Genomic DNA, 17572 nt, shown 5'->3' with positions numbered 1-17572 from the left:
AGAAACGGTTCCTGAACAGCCTTCAAGCCTTTTCCTCCTTTCTATAATGACATCATGTGGTAACAAATTTACATACTGCTTGCCTAGTAGCTATTTGTCCACACACTAATGAGCACCTTTGTTAAATATGCCATTTTTTTTTACATATTAGCTGACTAATAACAGCAGGCTTTGCCTTTCAGGGGGGCTTAAAGAGACAGGAGTGAGAACTGAGCATTTCTAACAAAATGTGCTGCAACAACCTACAGTTTAGGGGAAGCTTTTTTCTTAATTTAATTATTTTTAAATGAGCATTATGTTGGCTCTGCTGCTTTCTTTTTTTTCCTTTTCGCCCAAAGATTTCCTTATTTACTATATCTTTTAAGGCAAAGACTTAGTGTTGAGTTTTAGCTGATTGTTACAGAAGTTCAAAATGGCCACTGTGGAATATCACACTGACGCAAATATAAGTTTCCTTTCAAACACGGTTGGGGTCTGTCCACTTAAAGGGATAGTTCGCCTCTTTTTACATGAAGCTGTTTGACATCCCATATTAGCAATATCATTTATTAAATTTGACTTACCCCCTGCTGCGTCCTGTGAGCAGAGTTCCAGCCTCGTTTTGGTGTTGACAAAGGTAGTCCGGCTAGTTGGCTGGGGTTTAAAAAATAAAGCTTTTTGCTTCTCAAAATCGTTCATCCAGCTAAAGTCAGACTCACAATCGCTTGGCACTATTTTCTCTCCCTTCATATCACTGCGTGCAGCTGCCTGCCGATAGCCGCGCCTGTTACAGTGTTTACTGCTCGGTCTGCACTTCAGTCTGCACGGTCTACACAGCCCGTAGTGATACGAAGGGAGCTAAAATAGCACCAAGCGATTGTGAGGTCTTGTTTTGAGAAGCAAGACGCCTTATTTTCGGGACCCTAGCAAACTAGCCGGACTACCTTCGTCAACACCAAAACGAGGCTGGAACTCGGCTCACAAGGCTCAGCAGGGGGTAAGTCAAATTTAATAAATGATATTGCTAATATGGGATGTCATACAGCTTCATGTCAAAAGAGGCGAACTATCCCTTTAACTCATGACTAACAAGAAAACTGATTAGCTCATAATGATACATTCTCTGTTATTTTAAGCGTAATTTAACATTACTAAAAGGCAGAGCTACATTTTGACTTAATATAGAGGCTTAAAGAAAAAGGCTAAAATGAACTGACCCCAACCTCAATGTGAAAAATAATTAACCTCTGATTTCAAATAGGCAGTCAGCCAGTAAACCAAAGCATACTACTTCAGCGATTTAACTGGAGCTCCTACAGAGAATAAGCCAGCTTTAAACCCAAAGGCGCAGGTAAAGCAGCTGCGATACCTAAACATAGTAGGCACACAGCTCCTTTTTTTTCAAAAACAAAACTGAAATAATTGTCTCAAAGCCATTTCCACTAGATTAAAAGTTGGAACATTTTGATTAGAACAAAACTGTTAATGAGTGCACTTCATCATATAGCAATACACCGAGAGTGATAGACAGGGATCAGACAAGTCTACGTACTGTATATAACATCAGCGACTTAGTTCATGATACAATTTGTATCAAACAAAGTTTTTCTCTGTCTAGCATGGATTCAGCTGGGATCTGCTACAGCCAACAGGAGGCGCCGTTACTAAAAAGCACAGCACCGTTAAATACATTTACAATACGTACATTTTTGATTTACCCATAACGAGTTGGTGTGTCTGTAGCAGATACCAGAGTTGACCCAAAATAAAGGGCCAGAGAGATAGAGAGAGATGTCCCTTACTAAAACTAAGGTACACACGACAGGGTCACCCATCTCTACAGCCACAACTCTGACCAAAAAACTGACGTCATCTCATAAAGACGACGAGCTTTTCTACACCCATTTTTACCAACGTGGAAAGAACACCCACAGACTGCACCACACACACACACACACAGATAGACATGATAACCAGACCTAAGTCAAATAGTAGTTTGAAACTGGATGAGGATTTAGATTAGATTAGAAAATCATGTCATTACTTGTGATAAGTGACATTTTCTTTACAGTAGTTACACATGCAAGGGAAACGTAGCCAAACACTGTTTGACTCAGGTTACAGACTAAGTATAGTGTATAAGTGTGTGTGTGAATTCCATAAAAATGTGAAACTTGTCATAAAGGTAGTGGAAATAATCCAGTAATCCCTTATTTCAGTCGTGTTAGATGTACGCTGTACCAGTCGCTACTTAGTGACTCGGCTGTGAAAATGAAAAAAGGTGCCTTTTGAATACGATGCATCATCCGTCTTGCATGTGAAAGACACATGATGCGACTAAATGAAAAGAAAAAAAACGTGCAGGTCTGGAACTAGGATCTACTCGTGGCTCATTTTGAGTCCGAAGTCAGATTTCCTCAAATGACTCTCGCTCATCTCAACCCTTGTTTAGTTGTTGCTGCACAGTAACCGCAGCTGCATTGTGGATTATCATTCATTGTCTCATGAAAGTCATGACAGAGCAGACCTGAAAACCACTGCTGATGCAAACCCCTTACAGTCTGTTTCTGACACGGAGGACTACATTTCCCTTTACTCCTCAGAAGCCCGATTTGGATTTCTCTGCGAGGATGGCAGCAGCCAGCTGCTGGGGGTCTGTGATGTGGGGGTTCCTGGCCATCACCCAGCTCACCAGCTCCGAGGGAAAAATGTTGCACAGGTTGATGTACACTTTCTCCCTCACGTCCCCATAGCAGCTGTGTGCGGGGGATTCTGGGTGCGGCGCCACGTAGGGGGGAGGGGCATGGGAGGGATGTGCCAGATGAGAGCTCTGAGGCGAATAAGACGGGTGAGGAGAGTGGGCCGGGGGCGGCGGGTGGTTTAGGAAATGTGTTGGGGACGGATGGAGAGCCGGGTGAGAGGAGTGGTGCTGGGTGTAGCCATCTTGCTGCCACGGAGGCGTGTGCCAGGATGACTGGCGTGTGTCCGGCAGGCTCTGATAGGCGGACGGCTCGTACCTGGAAGGCGGCAGCGGCAGCTGCCTGTAGTACGTGTCCCAGCTCGGTAAAGCTTTTGGACGGTAGTGATGGTGCGATGTTGAGAGATGTTCGCAAAGATGCGAGTCGGACACGCTTTCGGCTCGCGTGGGGGCCAGGCAGCGTCCAAGAGGAGAGCCGGGGGGGTGAGGGCTGGACTGGGGCAGAGACTGGTAGTCTCCAGGGCAGCTGGAGCGAGCAGCCAGCGGCTGGTGTTGGAGATGAGGGGGCAAGGGGTAGAGGGGCCGCTTCGGGGGAGCTTCTGGTGGAAGCTGATCATGAGCACAGCTCTGCCCACATGCTGCACTCATGTGGTAAGCGTGCACTGGGTTAGAAGTGTGGCTGTGCTGGATATTCGTGTATTCAGCAGGATGGAGACCGCATAACTCATGGCTCGATGTGACGTGATGAGAGTACAGCCGGCTGTGGGTGTTGGGGAAATGGACGCCGTCTTCGATCAAAGTGTCAGGAGGGCATCCAGGACACGACCTCTCACTGTAGGAGTCGCAACTGCTGCCGCAGCTGACACTGCTTTCGCTTCCGCATTCGGAGCCTGCTGAGCCCAACGAGCCGAGACGCAAGTCTGTGTCATTGGGGTAGCGGCAGTCCGGGCTCCGCCGGGAGGAGAGGCTCAGGCCAGAGTAAGCACGGGTCACTGAGTAGTAGCTTAAGTCTGGAGCCTCGCAGTGAGGGTAGAGGTCATGACTGGGAGCTGGTAGATGTGTCACCACTCTGGACTGTTGGTCCTGTGAAACGCTTAAACTCGAAGGGGGGCCTCCTGGGGCCGGGGACATGGTTAAACTGGAGCTGTTACTGCTGCTCTTCTGGCCCTCTGTGCGGCTCTTGGCCAGCAGCTTCTCCTCAGCGTCGCTGTATGACAGGGCTCGGATGCTGGGGTCCGACTGCCTTTTCGGGGCACCTTTTTTTGCCTCGATGCTGCCAGCTGGTACACTGTGGCTCTTTACCAGTCCGGTATCTCCTTGGTTCTTGGAGGCGACGCAGGTTTTGGCACTGGCACGCAGCTCGTCGGCCACGGCGCGCTGAGGCTGGGCCCCTCTTTCAGGGTGGTAATACTTACACTTGTGGCCGTAAGTGCACTTCTTTCCTGGAGTGAAAAGATGCAATTTCTCAGTTGTAGAACACAATTTCAATGCAAATTATGCCCAATGTGTCAAACAATTTGAAGACACCGGATTATGGCCAGCCTGACACGTTTACATCCATTTTAAAAGTCTAGTTTTGGTCGAGCTGACACAATATTTAGATTATTTCTAGTGACATGTCAATGTGCTTACTGAAACCTCTACACACATACTTACTATTGTGAAACAAGTTCTAATGTCTTTTAATCATAAATTAAAAAGGTTCTTTTTTTCTATCTATATGTGTATTTAGGTGGATTTTTTTTTTCCCATATCTGTTTTCTCACCGTATGGGCATGGCTGTTTCTTCTGCTCGGGCATGACGGGCCTTTTCCTAAGGAAGTTGTCTAAGCTGGGACCATGACGACCAAGGGGGTCATCTGGTGGCATGAATCTGAAAACAAGGCAAGAAAGGATTGAAAAAGATCACAGAATTACTCACTATAGTGGGTGCATATCTTTTCAATCACTTCTTTCCCTTTATGTCTAAATGTCACAATTCTTTTCACACCAGATCATCAGTAGCCAGCCCCCCCTCCCCCTCAACCTACTTGTCATTGACAAAAGAATACATGAGCAGCCGCTCGTCTATGAACTTCTTCCACTCGGGCTTCTCGTTAGCCAGGTCTCTGTAGTTGTCGTTGGAGACAATAATGCCGTCTGACTCATATGCCAGCTTGACAATGAAGCGGTCGTCATAGCAAACCACACGCCGACCTTGGACGCGGCGCGAGGGAGTGAAGACCAGGATTTTTTCCTTCTCAAGGCGACGCAAGATCTCTTGATCTGTGGAGGGGAGAATTACGGTGGGCTCAAAGAAAATACCGCGGGCCGCATTGTTCGACTTGCTTCTTGTACGTACCTGTTATAGGGGCATCGGGGCGGGACTGCTCTTTCCTCCACGCAGGCACAAAAACTGTGATGTTCTGATGACCACGTTCAAGAAACCAGTCTACAGCCAGCTGGATGCCCTGACAGGAAAACACCTCCTTGTTGCCATGGCTACAGAACACAGCAAAGAGGTGAAAAGTAAAATGTCTTTTAATGTCTGCACTCTCAGCATTTTTTTAATCACCACATATACTAAAAAAAAAAAAAATGCTGTGTGAAAAATCCAGAATCGGCTTTCATTATAGGCTGCTCACCTCATGGCTACGTTACTGCCGTCCACCACGATTGGCCGCAGGTTGTCCTGGTCACACGCGGAATCTGAAGGACAGGGGGAGTCTGACCGCTGGCTATCCAATAAATCAGAGCAACCACAAGAGGATGAGGAAGAAGAAGTGGATGAGGTAGAGGATAATAATCCAGCTGGCTGCTCACTTTCAGTCTTGGTGCCCAGTTTGACCAGTTCTCCCAATATATCATTGATGAGGGTGTCTGGGCCGAGCTTGGATAGAACCAGTCGCACCGTCTCCGCAGAGTAGCCCAGCTTCAGGGCAAAATCCAACTTTGCCTGGTACTCTTTCCCTACCGCCTCAGGCTCTAGCTCTGATGTGGAGGGCTTGGGTGGAGTATCGGGTGGGGGCTTACATGAGGACTGGGCAGGCAAATCATCCTCAACCGGTGCTGAAAGTTCAGATGGGGGCTCGGGAGGCCCCTCGGTACCTAAGTCCACACATGGGGTTCGGCACAGCGGCTGGTGGGTGTTCTTACCGTGAGCGGATGCACCCTCTCCTCCATCAGAGTCTGTGGAACTGGACGATGGTGCAGGTTCACATTCTACATCAGACCCACCATTTGCTTCTGGCAGTGCTGGTGGAGGGGAACTGGCTGTGGTGTTGGTGCCAGAGCTCTCCCCCTGCCCCTCCATAGCAGGGGGTCCGTCAGCGCCGCCAGCTTGCCGGTCAGCCCCCACTAAGTGGAGATACTCCAAATCCAGCCCCAGGTCGAGGATTTGGCCTGCTCCTGCCTCCACATGGTCCTTCTGGCCCATGAATCTTTCGCAGACATCCAGCACACCGGGCTGAGTACGGCCCCCTTACAAACCTCGACTCATTAGTGCCTAAACAAAGAGAGACGGAGACGAGTTTGTCAGTGAGAGACTTGCATGAAAACAAAGCAGGAAAAAATAAGACTGTATAACTTTTTTTGTAATGATGCTCTTAGACTTGATTTTTATTGTTTAATATATATGTTGACGTGACATAGATGCCGGCAGGGTAACTCCCTACTTAAACTTAAATATGTAAATGAGAAATATTTCATCTGCTTTCAAGCACCCACTGCAGTGAAAGGCACAGTGACTGCATTTCTTTTTACGATCACATTGAGTCAATACGGTCATTTTAGGAAAACCTGACTTCTCTTTGTTTTCCTGTAAAGCTCCGAGCTGATGTCCTTCACGCTGGCTCTGAATGGCTGTCTGGTACAGACTCTACTGAGGCGCGGGCAGGCAGACACAAAGGACCGATGGGGCCCCTCATCCTAATTAATGGACTCCCGCGTTTTTGGTTTTTTTTTCAGGCTGGCCTTGGGTGTGCTTTTAAAAAAAAAAATCCATGCCACAGCACGTTGATCAACAGGGTAACAGAGGGTGAACTATTAAAACAGACAACAAGCTGTTAGCGCTTGGGCTTGGGCTACAGCTCCCGCTTCTCCCCCCCTCCCCTTTTATTCTACCTGGTAATTAAAGGCCATATGCTTCCAGCCGCTGTGGTGCAGGAGTCACTCATTAAAGCAGTGAGCAGTCCGAGGCTGCGAGCTGGTCAGCATATATATACATATAAGCCAAGGACATGATATCAGATTAAAGGCAACGCTGCAATTAAATTACAGCAAGAAACTGAAACCGATGTTGCACTCTGGAAACATGATGTCATTCAAAGTTTCAATAGCTACAGAATTAAGAAACTTTTATCTGTTGCAATACTGTTGAATTCCTTCTTGGATGCAACCAAAAAAAAAAAAAAAAGCAGGATACCTGACGTCTAAAACGCTCGTCTGGTTGGATTTAGCATTTTTCCAACCCCAGAAAACAACTCCAGCATTATCTGGACAAAACAGATGATGGAAGGGGAAGTGACTTCAAGATGGAGGGAGGAGAGGGCAGGGGAGGGGAGACGGGTGGAGTGAGTGTGCATTTTATGTAAAAGGGTTGCCTAGCAACGAGGCTGAGCTACTGTTGCTAAGCTACAGCTGTTGAAAGCATCCCCCCCCTTCCAAATGCCAAGACAGAGGCTGCAGCGTTCAGCCGGTGACCTGCCACACACACACACACACACACACACACTATAAAAGGTCTTATGTGGGGGGGTGGATGGGGCCTAAGTGTGCCTCACTGACAACAGACCCACAGGAGTGATTAGGATGGGGACCTTAGCATCAACCGCTGTGGGCGTTTCATGGTGCCTGCGCACAAATAAAAGTCCTCCACCTGGCAAGGTGACTCACGCTGCTGTGAAAGGAATGCAGCTACTAGAAACATTTCGCACACCCATGCCACCGGTGATTAGCTAAACTGATGCTCCTCTCTCTCAAGCCAGTTTGAGCAAAAGCTTCTCATCTCGGCAGCATCCTCAAGTCTCCAGGTCTCCAGGATACAAAACTCAAATTTGGCTCATCTGCCAACGATGGGTAGTAAATTCCCCACCTGAAGCCTCGTTAAACCGGCCACAAAACCGCATTATGTGCAATCCAACCAAAACTTGTTGGCTCCAGTCGTTAGTATTTACCCTAAACTAAAACTTAATCTTTTTTAGGTAGATATCAGATTAACAGCTTTAGTCAAAACTTTAATAAACAACTGAATTACATTGTTGTTAACTTGTTCATTCTTCCCCAAGCCTAAAAACAGAGTAGAGAGAGCCAAATCAACATCATCTGATTTGATTCACTCACATCACAATAGGTGGACACAAAGTGTTAGCTGGTGCCAATAAAAACACAGTGTGTAATTTCAAATATTTCACCCAAATTCATACATCTGCCAATATCAAAACTTAGTCTTCGGGTATTTAAAAAAAAAAAAAGGGGAAAAAAGCTATTCATGATGAAAGAGTATGATTTAACTACTTCAGTGTTTTCAAAGCACGTCTAGGCTTTGCATAAGCAACTGATCAGAAACAAAAATCACAATGTAAGCAGCATATGCAACCAACAGAGATAGAATACCATTTACACACACGAGTGCCAGAATCCAACCCAGCATTATTACTATGGATCACTTTACAAGGGCCCAAACTCACATTCCCATAATTTTGTCCAACCAACCAGTCCAAACCCAGATATATTTTCTCCTAAAACAGGTATAACTAAGAACAAACTGAGTAAAATATTGGTTAATCCAAAATGGCAGGTACTGGATCTGTCAATTTTGTCCATTTGACCAAGTAGCTTTTTCTTTTTTAAACAATCTAAATAAAAGGTAATAATAATAATAATAATAATACCGCTGGCCAGTGCGTTTGTCACTATTAAAGCCTGTTAAGAGTCTTTTCATTAGCCCATTTTAAAAGTTGTCCAGTTGTTGTGTGCTCCTCGCCCCACTGAACCTAAACACTCAGTGCATGGTGGGCCTCCCAAATCAGGCCCAGTTTTAACGGATGAACGGCGGAGCTGCCTCATCACACCATCTCCAGACCTCCGAGCCGAGTGGGTGCATCTTTCAAACATCAGCACGGCGGCTCCCACACACAGCAGCGCGGCTGGGTTTGATGGAGGCAGCAATGAATATGTAACACAGTCCTTAAAGCTCCTTTGTGTAAGTGTGTGAGCTCTGCGCAAGGGAGGGAGGAAACAGGTTTGAAAGGCGGTTTGGGAGGGACCACAAGGGGGGGGGGGGGGGGGGGGGGGGTGTCTGATGGTGCAGCACCACATGCCCAACACTGTGCAACAGTTAGTGTAAAAGAAAAAAAAAGACAAACAGGGAGGGTAGAATAATCAGCTGAGGATGTGTGTGTGTGTGTGTGTGTGTGTGTGTGTGTGTGTATTCATCTAGATGGCGCGCTGGGCTTTCCCTGTCAGCAGCAGGGCAACAGATGTCTGCTGAGCGGTACCCGCAACTGGCGCCTCTACTACACACACACACACACACACACACAAAACATTCTCTGAGGCCAACAGAGAGCTTCTTGCTTCCTCAAAATAAATCATTTTGGCTCCGTTTCCCCACCCAACACAGGCCGCCTGACTCTCCTGCATCAGGTTTCACATCGACGCAGCTCTCGCCGTTTAACTTTTGACCAACTGTCATAGCCGTGCAGCAGCTGCAGACTCCTGCAAGGTTCAGGCTGCAGAAGTCAAAAAACGTCAAACGCTTCTTCTTACAAATCTGGTGGTTAAACTGACAGTTCCATGTCATGACCAGGTAACACTTCACATCCGAAAAACCAGAATCAAAAACACAGAAAGTGGGCCGCATCCTTTTCCCTTAACACTGAACCTCCCCCTGAGAACGAACACAACTTTGACCCATGTCTAAAAGTAAGTATGTAGGTCCGTTAGTGCTTGAGTTATTTATGATGCTGCAGCCCAGGACAGGCCCGGCCAGACTGAGGACAAGCAACCTGTCACGCAAGTCTCTACTGAAGCTGGAGTGTTTATCACATCAATGAGCTTAGTATCGGTGCAACAAGGTTAATAATAATAATAATAATATTAAATACATTCGACAAGACCAGCCATAAAAATGTATAGATTAAAAAAAAATGTAAAGAATAAAAATCAGAGTTGGAGACTTCATCCCACTTACCAGACCAAAAAACATCAACAGTCAATCAAGAAGGGGAATTAGATCATCTCATGCTGAAATCCTTAAAGAGCAGATGAGAAAACTCTGCAAGTGAAACCGAGATGGAACAAATCCCCAAAGTTGCCAAATCAGCTGCATCCACAGCTGCTGCAGGTGAAAAGCAGAGCGTCCAACTCTGTCTGTCCGAGTGTCTTCCAGAGACGGTTTTTTCCCCTTCTCTGCAGAAGCAGCCAAGGTGGACAATGAGCGGCAGGACAGATGGATCAACAATGTCTGCCATTCCATCGTTGAGAGTGGCCGCTTCTCCACCTATCAGAGCGCAGCAGCCTTACAATGAGGCGGAGGGAGGCGAAGGAGGTAGAGGGGAGTGGCTGTGGGCAGATGCCTGCAACAGCCAGCTTCCCCAAGGCACGCGTACTTGGTGTGCACTCGCACACACACACACTTACACAAGCGTGCACAGTCCTCTCCTGAGCCTGAAAGGGCTTCCCCTGTGTGGCCGATGAATCAACGAGGGGCGAGCGGCTGAACAATGGAGCTGCACAATGGGAGGCTCCGGAGGGCAGCTGCAGTGTGAGGGCTGGTGCTATTACAGCCCGGGGCAGCAATGGAGAACACCTGGCTACAGAGCGCCACAGTCACTCTCCTCTCTTTGTCTCGGGCTGGGGGTGGTGGAGGCCGTGTTGGAGGGGGGGTTTCAACAGAAAGAAAGGACCGAGGCTGGCTGAAAGACTAGCATGGCCTTTAAGATAGTGCAAGAGGAAAGAGCAGAGTGTGGCTGAGCTTAAAAGAGAAAAGGGACAAGTGTGTGGGGGGGTGAAGGACATCAAAAAGTTTTATGTCCCTCTGAGTATGAGGGGGCAACCTGTTCTGCATTGTTGCGGCACACTTAGGGCAGATGACTCGGAAACACAAATCTTGGCTCTTGTGTCTTTTATGCGATTGTGAAACCCAAAGAAGCCTCGATGTGCCAAACGCAACAAAAAACATAGTGAACGAGAGCAAAACAGAAGACGCCAAAACGTTGTGGTTTCTGCAATATCCTGTTGGTGTGTTTTGCATTTCAGAGCCGCTGCATTAGCATAATATCCAGCTTCATGGTAACCAAATCTATGCTTTCTTGTGCAAAACACAGCAAATACAATACGCAGTGAAGAGTTGCCTATACACAGCCAGAGGGTGGACTAAAAGAGGTCACCGCGTTACGAGAAAGAGGAACAAACACCTTTACGAACCACTTTAGTCCAACAGGAAGCTGGAATACACACACAATATGCAGCCGTGTGGGACTATATGATGCAGACTGGATAAAGCTGCAAAAAGCTTTACTAAATTTACACAGCAAGCCAAAACAAATTGGTATTTGCTTTGTAACAAACCAAATATAGTGTCAAGCAAGCAAACACAGCCAAGCTGATAGCCAAAGTGTTTTCAGCAGCCAACTCTTCTGTTCGTAACATAAGAAAAAGTAGAACAGGGTTGGCCAAGGCCAAGAAAACTGCTGGTAAGGTTGCACGTGAAACAAATCAAAGCTCCTGTTTGATCGTAAAAGGGCTTCAGGAAGAGTGAGCAGACTCAGGAGCACTATAAACATTAAGTAGTGACAAAGAAAAGAAAAACTAAATAACATCCTGCACATAAGACCCCAAACTGACGCTCCTTTGCAAAGTAACTGAGGGATACAGCTCGGATAATGAATTATTTAATCTGTGAAATGGAGAAAAATGCATTCACTACCGCATAAGTCAAAATGTCCACAACTAAAAAGATGAAACTCAAGTAACAAGCTGATACGAGCAGGAACGGTGGCAATTTCAGGACCATGGAAAAAATAATTACATACAATTACACTCAAAAATAAAATACAGCTCCAATATAACTTCCAGTGACCAACACAGAACATATTTCACTCATAAATCTGAACAAAAAAGCAGAAGCAGTGTCTGAAAAACTAATCGCAGCCTTACTGCTTCTACAGGCATTTAGGTTACAGCCAGGTGCTGCTGATCAAACGTACCTAACTGAGCATCATCAGGTGTGAGCACCTCTATAAAAGCAGAAGTTCTGTCAGTTTGCTGGTTCAGAGCATTCAGGTGTGTGTTAACACAATGCCAAGGAGGAAAGACATCAGCAATGATCTTAGAGTCGCTGCCCACTTATTCGGGGAAGGGTTATAAAGTTCATTTCCAAACGATGCTACAGTGAAAAAAGGTTATTAGAAAGTGGAAAACATTCAAGACGGCTGCAAATCTTCCCAGGAGTGGACATCCCAGCAAGTTCACCACCAAGGTCAGACCCTAGAGCTACATCTCAGACTCTACAGGCAGAGCCGGCCCAAGGCATATGCCAACTATGCGGGCGCTTAGGGCCCCCACGCCACCAGGGGGCCCCGAGAGCAATTTTGAATTTAATTTTGATTACAACTTTATTTTTCTGTAAGATAATGTGAATGTCATTTGATTCTATTTTGTATTTGTATTTTGAACATTTTGCACACCATTGCACATCTGAAAGAAATTAAACTATTTAACGTGTTTACTATAAATGCAGTCTCCAGCCTGCTGATGTTACTTTCAAATAGTTAAATTAATGAGCCATACTTATAAGTTTGCTATCCCATATTTATGAGTTTGCTATCCTTTTAAGGTTAAAAACAAGAATGACACCTGTATAATGTAAGATGATTACAAATAATGCTAATGATTGTGGGTCCGTTACACACATAACAGTGTAGCCTATGGAATAATGAGGCATCTGGAGCTGAGGTGATGGTAGGGGGGCCCCAAATTAAATTCTGCTTAAGGCCCCATAAAGGCTTGGGCCGGCCCTGTCTACAGGCCTCAGTTGGCATGTCTGATGTTAATATTCTGGACAGTATAATAAGAAGTAAGCTCAACAAGTACGGCTCGTTTGGAAGGGTTGCAGGAGAAAGCCTCTTCTCTCTAAAAAGAACATGGCAGCGCAGCGCAAGTTTGCAAAGCCGAAGTGTTCTAGAGTCAAATGTGAGGTCGTCTGCCCGACAGATAAAGCTCGGCTGAAACTGGGTCATCCACAGGACAAAGATCCCAAACACAGCAGCAGATCTACAGCAGAATGTCTGAAAAAGGAAAGAATCAAGGTGTTGCAGTGGTCCAGTCAGAGAGCTGTGCACGAACCAATGCTGCAAACCTCAATGAGCTGAAGCAACGCTGGATGACTTTTTAGTTGAGTCCTGATGAGTAGAACCTTCTTCACATCTGTATGTGAAATAGAAAAACATCAAATCCTCACTTCTAACCTGCTAATGTTTCAAAATGTTGCTGTGGTAAAGACAAAAATAACTATTTACTTTTAAGCAGAGCAGCTGTCTAAATAGCAAAGACTGACCAAATTAATCAAGTAATCATCCCAGCTCCCAGTGTAAATATTTGAACAAGTCCCGGAAACTACACGCGTCCCTCCCATCTCAAACAACTTATAGACTTTCAGTCGTTTCAAAAAGCAGCTATTGTAGCTGCCATGCCCATAGAAACAGTTTTAAACAGAAAGTTCTGCCAACAGAAATGTTCATTCAGAAAGACAAGATGACATTTCCAGCAGAATTGATCTTGGCAGCAAGAAGTCGGCGAGTAATCTCAAACAACAGAAAGTAGTCCACGGCGTCGGTGCGCTGTAGTGTGCGCTCTCTGTCAGCTTACCAAGGAAAATAACTGTTTCTTTCAGCTTTGTGGGGCTCAAAAGAAAAAAAACAACAACTGCCTGATTGAAACGTGCTCCGAGTCCGCTCGCAGAGTCGAGATGAGGGAAGTGGGGAGAAATGCACCAGCTGACCCAAACAGACAGACAGGGGAGCGCTCTGCTGGCCATCTGCCCCGACAAACAGGTGTGCTGCTCCCAACAACTGCAGCAGCAACACGGCCATCACTGCTACTTAGCCAGGCCGAGAGACGGCGTTCACTCTGAAGGTTTCCAAGTGTCTGACAATAACCTAAATCCACTCAATATCACTTACATTACAGTTAATTACTGCACTTACAATAAGCAACCGACCCATCACTGCAGCCATAAAAAGAGGAGATTTGCTGTTTCTAATGTATTGAATATGGAAGTCATTTGGCTTTGGACTGTTGATAATATTTGAAAGGGCTTTTTTTTTTTTTAAATCATTTGAAAGCATTTTTGTAAACAAACCTTCTCGCTTGTTGCACCAGGAACTAGGAAATGAGTGGATTTATTTTGCATGAAACGTGACATTTTATGATCAACCATTAGCAAATAGGAGTCACGAATGACCATTTTAGTTGATTTTTAAGTGTTGGACCTCAACGCACACAACCAGAGGCGCACCTTGTCAACAAGCAAGGCAGGCAACTGCTTGGAGCCCCGAGCCACTAGGGGGCCCCCGAGAGCTGAGGTGCATTCAATCAAAGATTGTCTAGTTACTTTATAAACTGTCTCAAACAGTGGCGAACGTTTGTGGTGAACATGTTTTCTTTGAACAGTTAAATTTATATGATTTAGTCAAAGATTGTCTAGTTAACATGTCTTTGGATCTGGAGGACATAGTATCAGCATTTGCACAAGCCAAGGCCCGTAAGCAGCATTTCTAAAAGCAGTGCATACTGTAAATTGGGCTTGTGAGGAACTTACTACTATATATACTTTGTAAATATGTACTGTAAATATTTTGTACAAAGTTTATATTGGGTTTTCAAAGTAATTTGTGGTATTTTATTCAATTTTTTTTTAATTTTATTATTAGTCTTTTTTAGTTATTTATTTATTCTTTACATATATATATTTAAAAATAACAATGTTTTTCATGTTTGGAACATGTTTGGAATAAAAAGAGGTTTTATTTCACACATTTTTCGTTGGTGTCAGATGTTTTGGTGACGAACACTGGTCGGTAGGGCCCCCTGGGATTTTTTTGCTTGGGGCCCCCACAGACTCTAGAATCGCCACTGCACACAACCAATCATTTCTGAGTGCTATCCAGGCAAAGGTTTGGGTAACAGAAGGAGACATTTAGCTCTTGTGAACTCTCTGACCCATTATCTGAACCCAGCCCTGGCAACAATCAACAACAACAGATCCAGAATCAGTCCAGTAAGGAGATCATGGTAACGCAACAAACGTGCAGGTGTAGCGCACATCAACTTTATGTCTGGGGGAAAAAAAACTTTGGGGTTTTTCAGGAAGATCTCCTGCATTTGTCTCGTTTTAACTGCAAAATGTGACAGCAGCATCCAGGCATTCTGTTTTAGACTGGAGTCAGGGGGAGGATGCTCAAAAAAGGAAGGAAAAGGGTGATCTAAAACCCCCTCGTGGGGTTGGGAAGCACAGCTGTTCGGCTCGTGCTAACCCCCTCTCCACCCTGCCCATCAAAAGCCTGGACTGCTACTGGTCTGATCCTGAGGGAGCCACAACAACTGCTGCAAAGACACAGCTGTCAGTACGAGATGAACAGCGGACAACAACACTCAACATGTATCCCCCGGAGAAAAACACGAGCTGGTGTTTGGCTCAGGCCTTCCTCACTCCAGAGCACCCAAACTGCCTCATCAAACAACGTTTTAAATGTCCACAAAGACAACAACAACAGCCCTCCAGCCGCTGCCTGTTGAAGAAGCTGCACAAACTATACTGCCGGTTTTTATGGGGGGGGGGGAATGCGCAGGGGCGTGCACGGTCACCGCAAACCAACACCGTCACGACCTCTCCACACGCGCCAACCTGCAGCTCCATCCGGCCAACAAGTTCGCCGGGCCGACGCCGCATTCAGACGCTCACCTGGTCAGGGCCGCCGCTGGAGCCGCACGACGAGATTTACTCGAAAACGAACAAATCTTCCCATCGTGTGCAGGCGACGTGAAACATCCGGCTGGGATGCGGCGTGACCCAACTGAGCTGCGTCAAGTTAAAGCAAGCTGGTTCTTCCGGAAACGTTTCAAAGTAAAAGCAAGTATGTTACATTGGTTTAGTTTGGTGAACGGACACAGAAAACTAATATATTATATTATATGTGGTTCCATTTTTACAAAGGGTGTCTACCTGTACAGTTCCCCTGTTCTCGTCTTGTTTTTTAATATTTAGGTCTTCGTTTTCGTAAAAAATAAATATAATACACAAACTGAATGTTCACCACGTCATGGAGTATGAGGAGAGTAGCCTGGAAAACCAGCGCCAACTGCTGGACGGCAAAATGTTTTGCCTGCGGTTGGGTCTGGCTTCGAACCACTTTTCATTTTGAAAATACTGCCCTGAATCTGGCAGATGGCAACTAAACCAATCACAACGCAGAGATGTGTTTTGAATCAACGCGGGCGGGGCAGAGGGTTCTGGGGCGGGGTTTTGAGGGAGTGACGACAGAGCAGTGCGACGTTGGGCAGTGGAAGCGAAAGCACAACAAGAAAGATGGCGGCGGCAATGGAACAGCGCTCGTTCACAGCCCCTTTACAGAGACTCTCTGGCTCGTTTGATTCAGCCTTGCTGAAGTTGCTTCACTTGTTTACATACAGTCCCCTCCCACCAAAGCTTTCTGTCGCGCTTACTACGTACGTCACAGTCAGTTGCGCTGATTGGTCAGAGCGTTGGCCTATAGCCACAGACACGGTTTGAAAGACAACGGGTTGTGCTCATCAACAATGTTCCGTTGTATCCATTCATCGGAGCCAGACTAAATTAGACATCCAATCCATTTAGGCTGGTTTATCAGGCTATGAGGAGAGGCTTCTTAGACACTGTCAAATGTTTTTTAAAATCATTTTAAAGTACGCAGGAAAATAAAGGATGACGCATTCGGGTTAACTTTATTAAACTTTAAGCTCTTTTAGAAAGACTATGGGCGTTAGGTGTGCGACGGCGCCATCTTGTGGTGAAAAGTTCAAATAAAAGACCCGAATGATTTTTTTTCTGGATTTACGTCAACATATCTGGGACCGGTTCCTCCAACAATGAGGGTCAGTAGAACATGGAGCCTGAGAAGAAACGCAAGGAAGTGAAACAAGCCCTAAAAATAAACAAAATGGCCATACTTTTGTTAGTTTACTCAAATGACCTGTTCTCTCATTCTACCCTTATCTCATTAACGCTTCACTAAGAGGAAAACTTAGTTATATTCAAATGGTTTATCTTATTAATGAAAACTTAGTCATATTCAAATGGTTTATTAAGACCTATTATCACTGTATAAACCTTAATATTTCCTCTCAGATGAAAGTTTTTTTACCCAATTCCCCTTTAATTTAATTTATGGACCATTGAACGGCTTCTTATATGCTTCCTCTTAGAGGAAAGCTTATCCATGTTTCTGATCTTAATAATGCTTCACTAGGAGGCGAACTTAGTCATATTCATATACTGAAGATCTGTTATCATTTATTATACCAACCGTTCTGTTATTAGCTATATTTTTAAATGCTTCCTCTTAGAGGAAAGTTTATCCATGTTTGTTAGTTTACTCAAATTACCTGCTCTGTATTTCTGTGTTGTATTTTTTATGTCTTTATGTAAAGCACATTGAGTTGCCTGTGGTATGAAATGCGCTATATAAATAAAGATTGATTGATTGATAGATACTTGCAATGATAATAACACTAATAAAAAAAAAAAAAAAAAAAAAAAAGACTTAACCAAAACCTTTCCACAAAACTACCATGAAGAGATGAGAATCTAATATTCAATTAATCACTGAAAAGCAAGTTGAAATGATGCAAAACATATGCAGCATCCACAGCTGAACA

At 45.2% G+C, this 17572-nt stretch overlaps 1 protein-coding gene across 2 annotated transcripts; it reads right to left on the bottom strand.

Moving 5' to 3' along the window:
• Positions 1-978: 978 nt before the first annotated feature.
• On the bottom strand, positions 979-15738 carry LOC142391834 (putative ribonuclease ZC3H12C). 2 transcript variants are annotated; one of them, XM_075477977.1, is made up of 6 exons: positions 15621-15738; positions 5302-6161; positions 5019-5158; positions 4708-4942; positions 4444-4550; positions 979-4119 (listed from the first exon to the last, which is right to left on the bottom strand). In XM_075477977.1, the coding sequence occupies exons 2-6, from the start codon at positions 6090-6092 to the stop codon at positions 2579-2581; spliced, it is 2814 nt and encodes a 937-aa protein (XP_075334092.1). In that variant the 5' UTR covers positions 6093-6161; positions 15621-15738; the 3' UTR covers positions 979-2578. The 2 variants fall into 2 exon arrangements, with proteins under 2 accessions (XP_075334092.1, XP_075334093.1); XM_075477978.1 differs by lacking the exon at positions 15621-15738 and adding an exon at positions 9849-10063.
• Between the last annotated feature and the right edge of the window lie 1834 nt (positions 15739-17572).

Source organism: Odontesthes bonariensis, chromosome 11, assembly GCF_027942865.1.
Source record: "Odontesthes bonariensis isolate fOdoBon6 chromosome 11, fOdoBon6.hap1, whole genome shotgun sequence".
NCBI classification, from domain to species: Eukaryota; Metazoa; Chordata; class Actinopteri; order Atheriniformes; family Atherinopsidae; genus Odontesthes; species Odontesthes bonariensis.
Note: the sequence above shows the minus strand (reverse complement) of the source record. Positions and strands in the feature narration are given on the sequence as shown.

Bases quoted from the DNA above. Each gene is read 5' to 3' on its own strand.
- LOC142391834 (XM_075477977.1), bottom strand. From the start codon at position 6,092: ATGGGCCAGAAGGACCATGTGGAGGCAGGAGCAGGCCAAATCCTCGAC. The intron at 5,159-5,301 runs GTGAGCAGCCTA...TGTGTTCTGTAG, and splicing joins GGCAGTAACGTAGCCATGAG to CCATGGCAACAAGGAGGTGT. The intron at 4,120-4,443 runs GTGAGAAAACAG...TTTTCACTCCAG, and splicing joins GAAACAGCCATGCCCATACG to GAAAGAAGTGCACTTACGGC.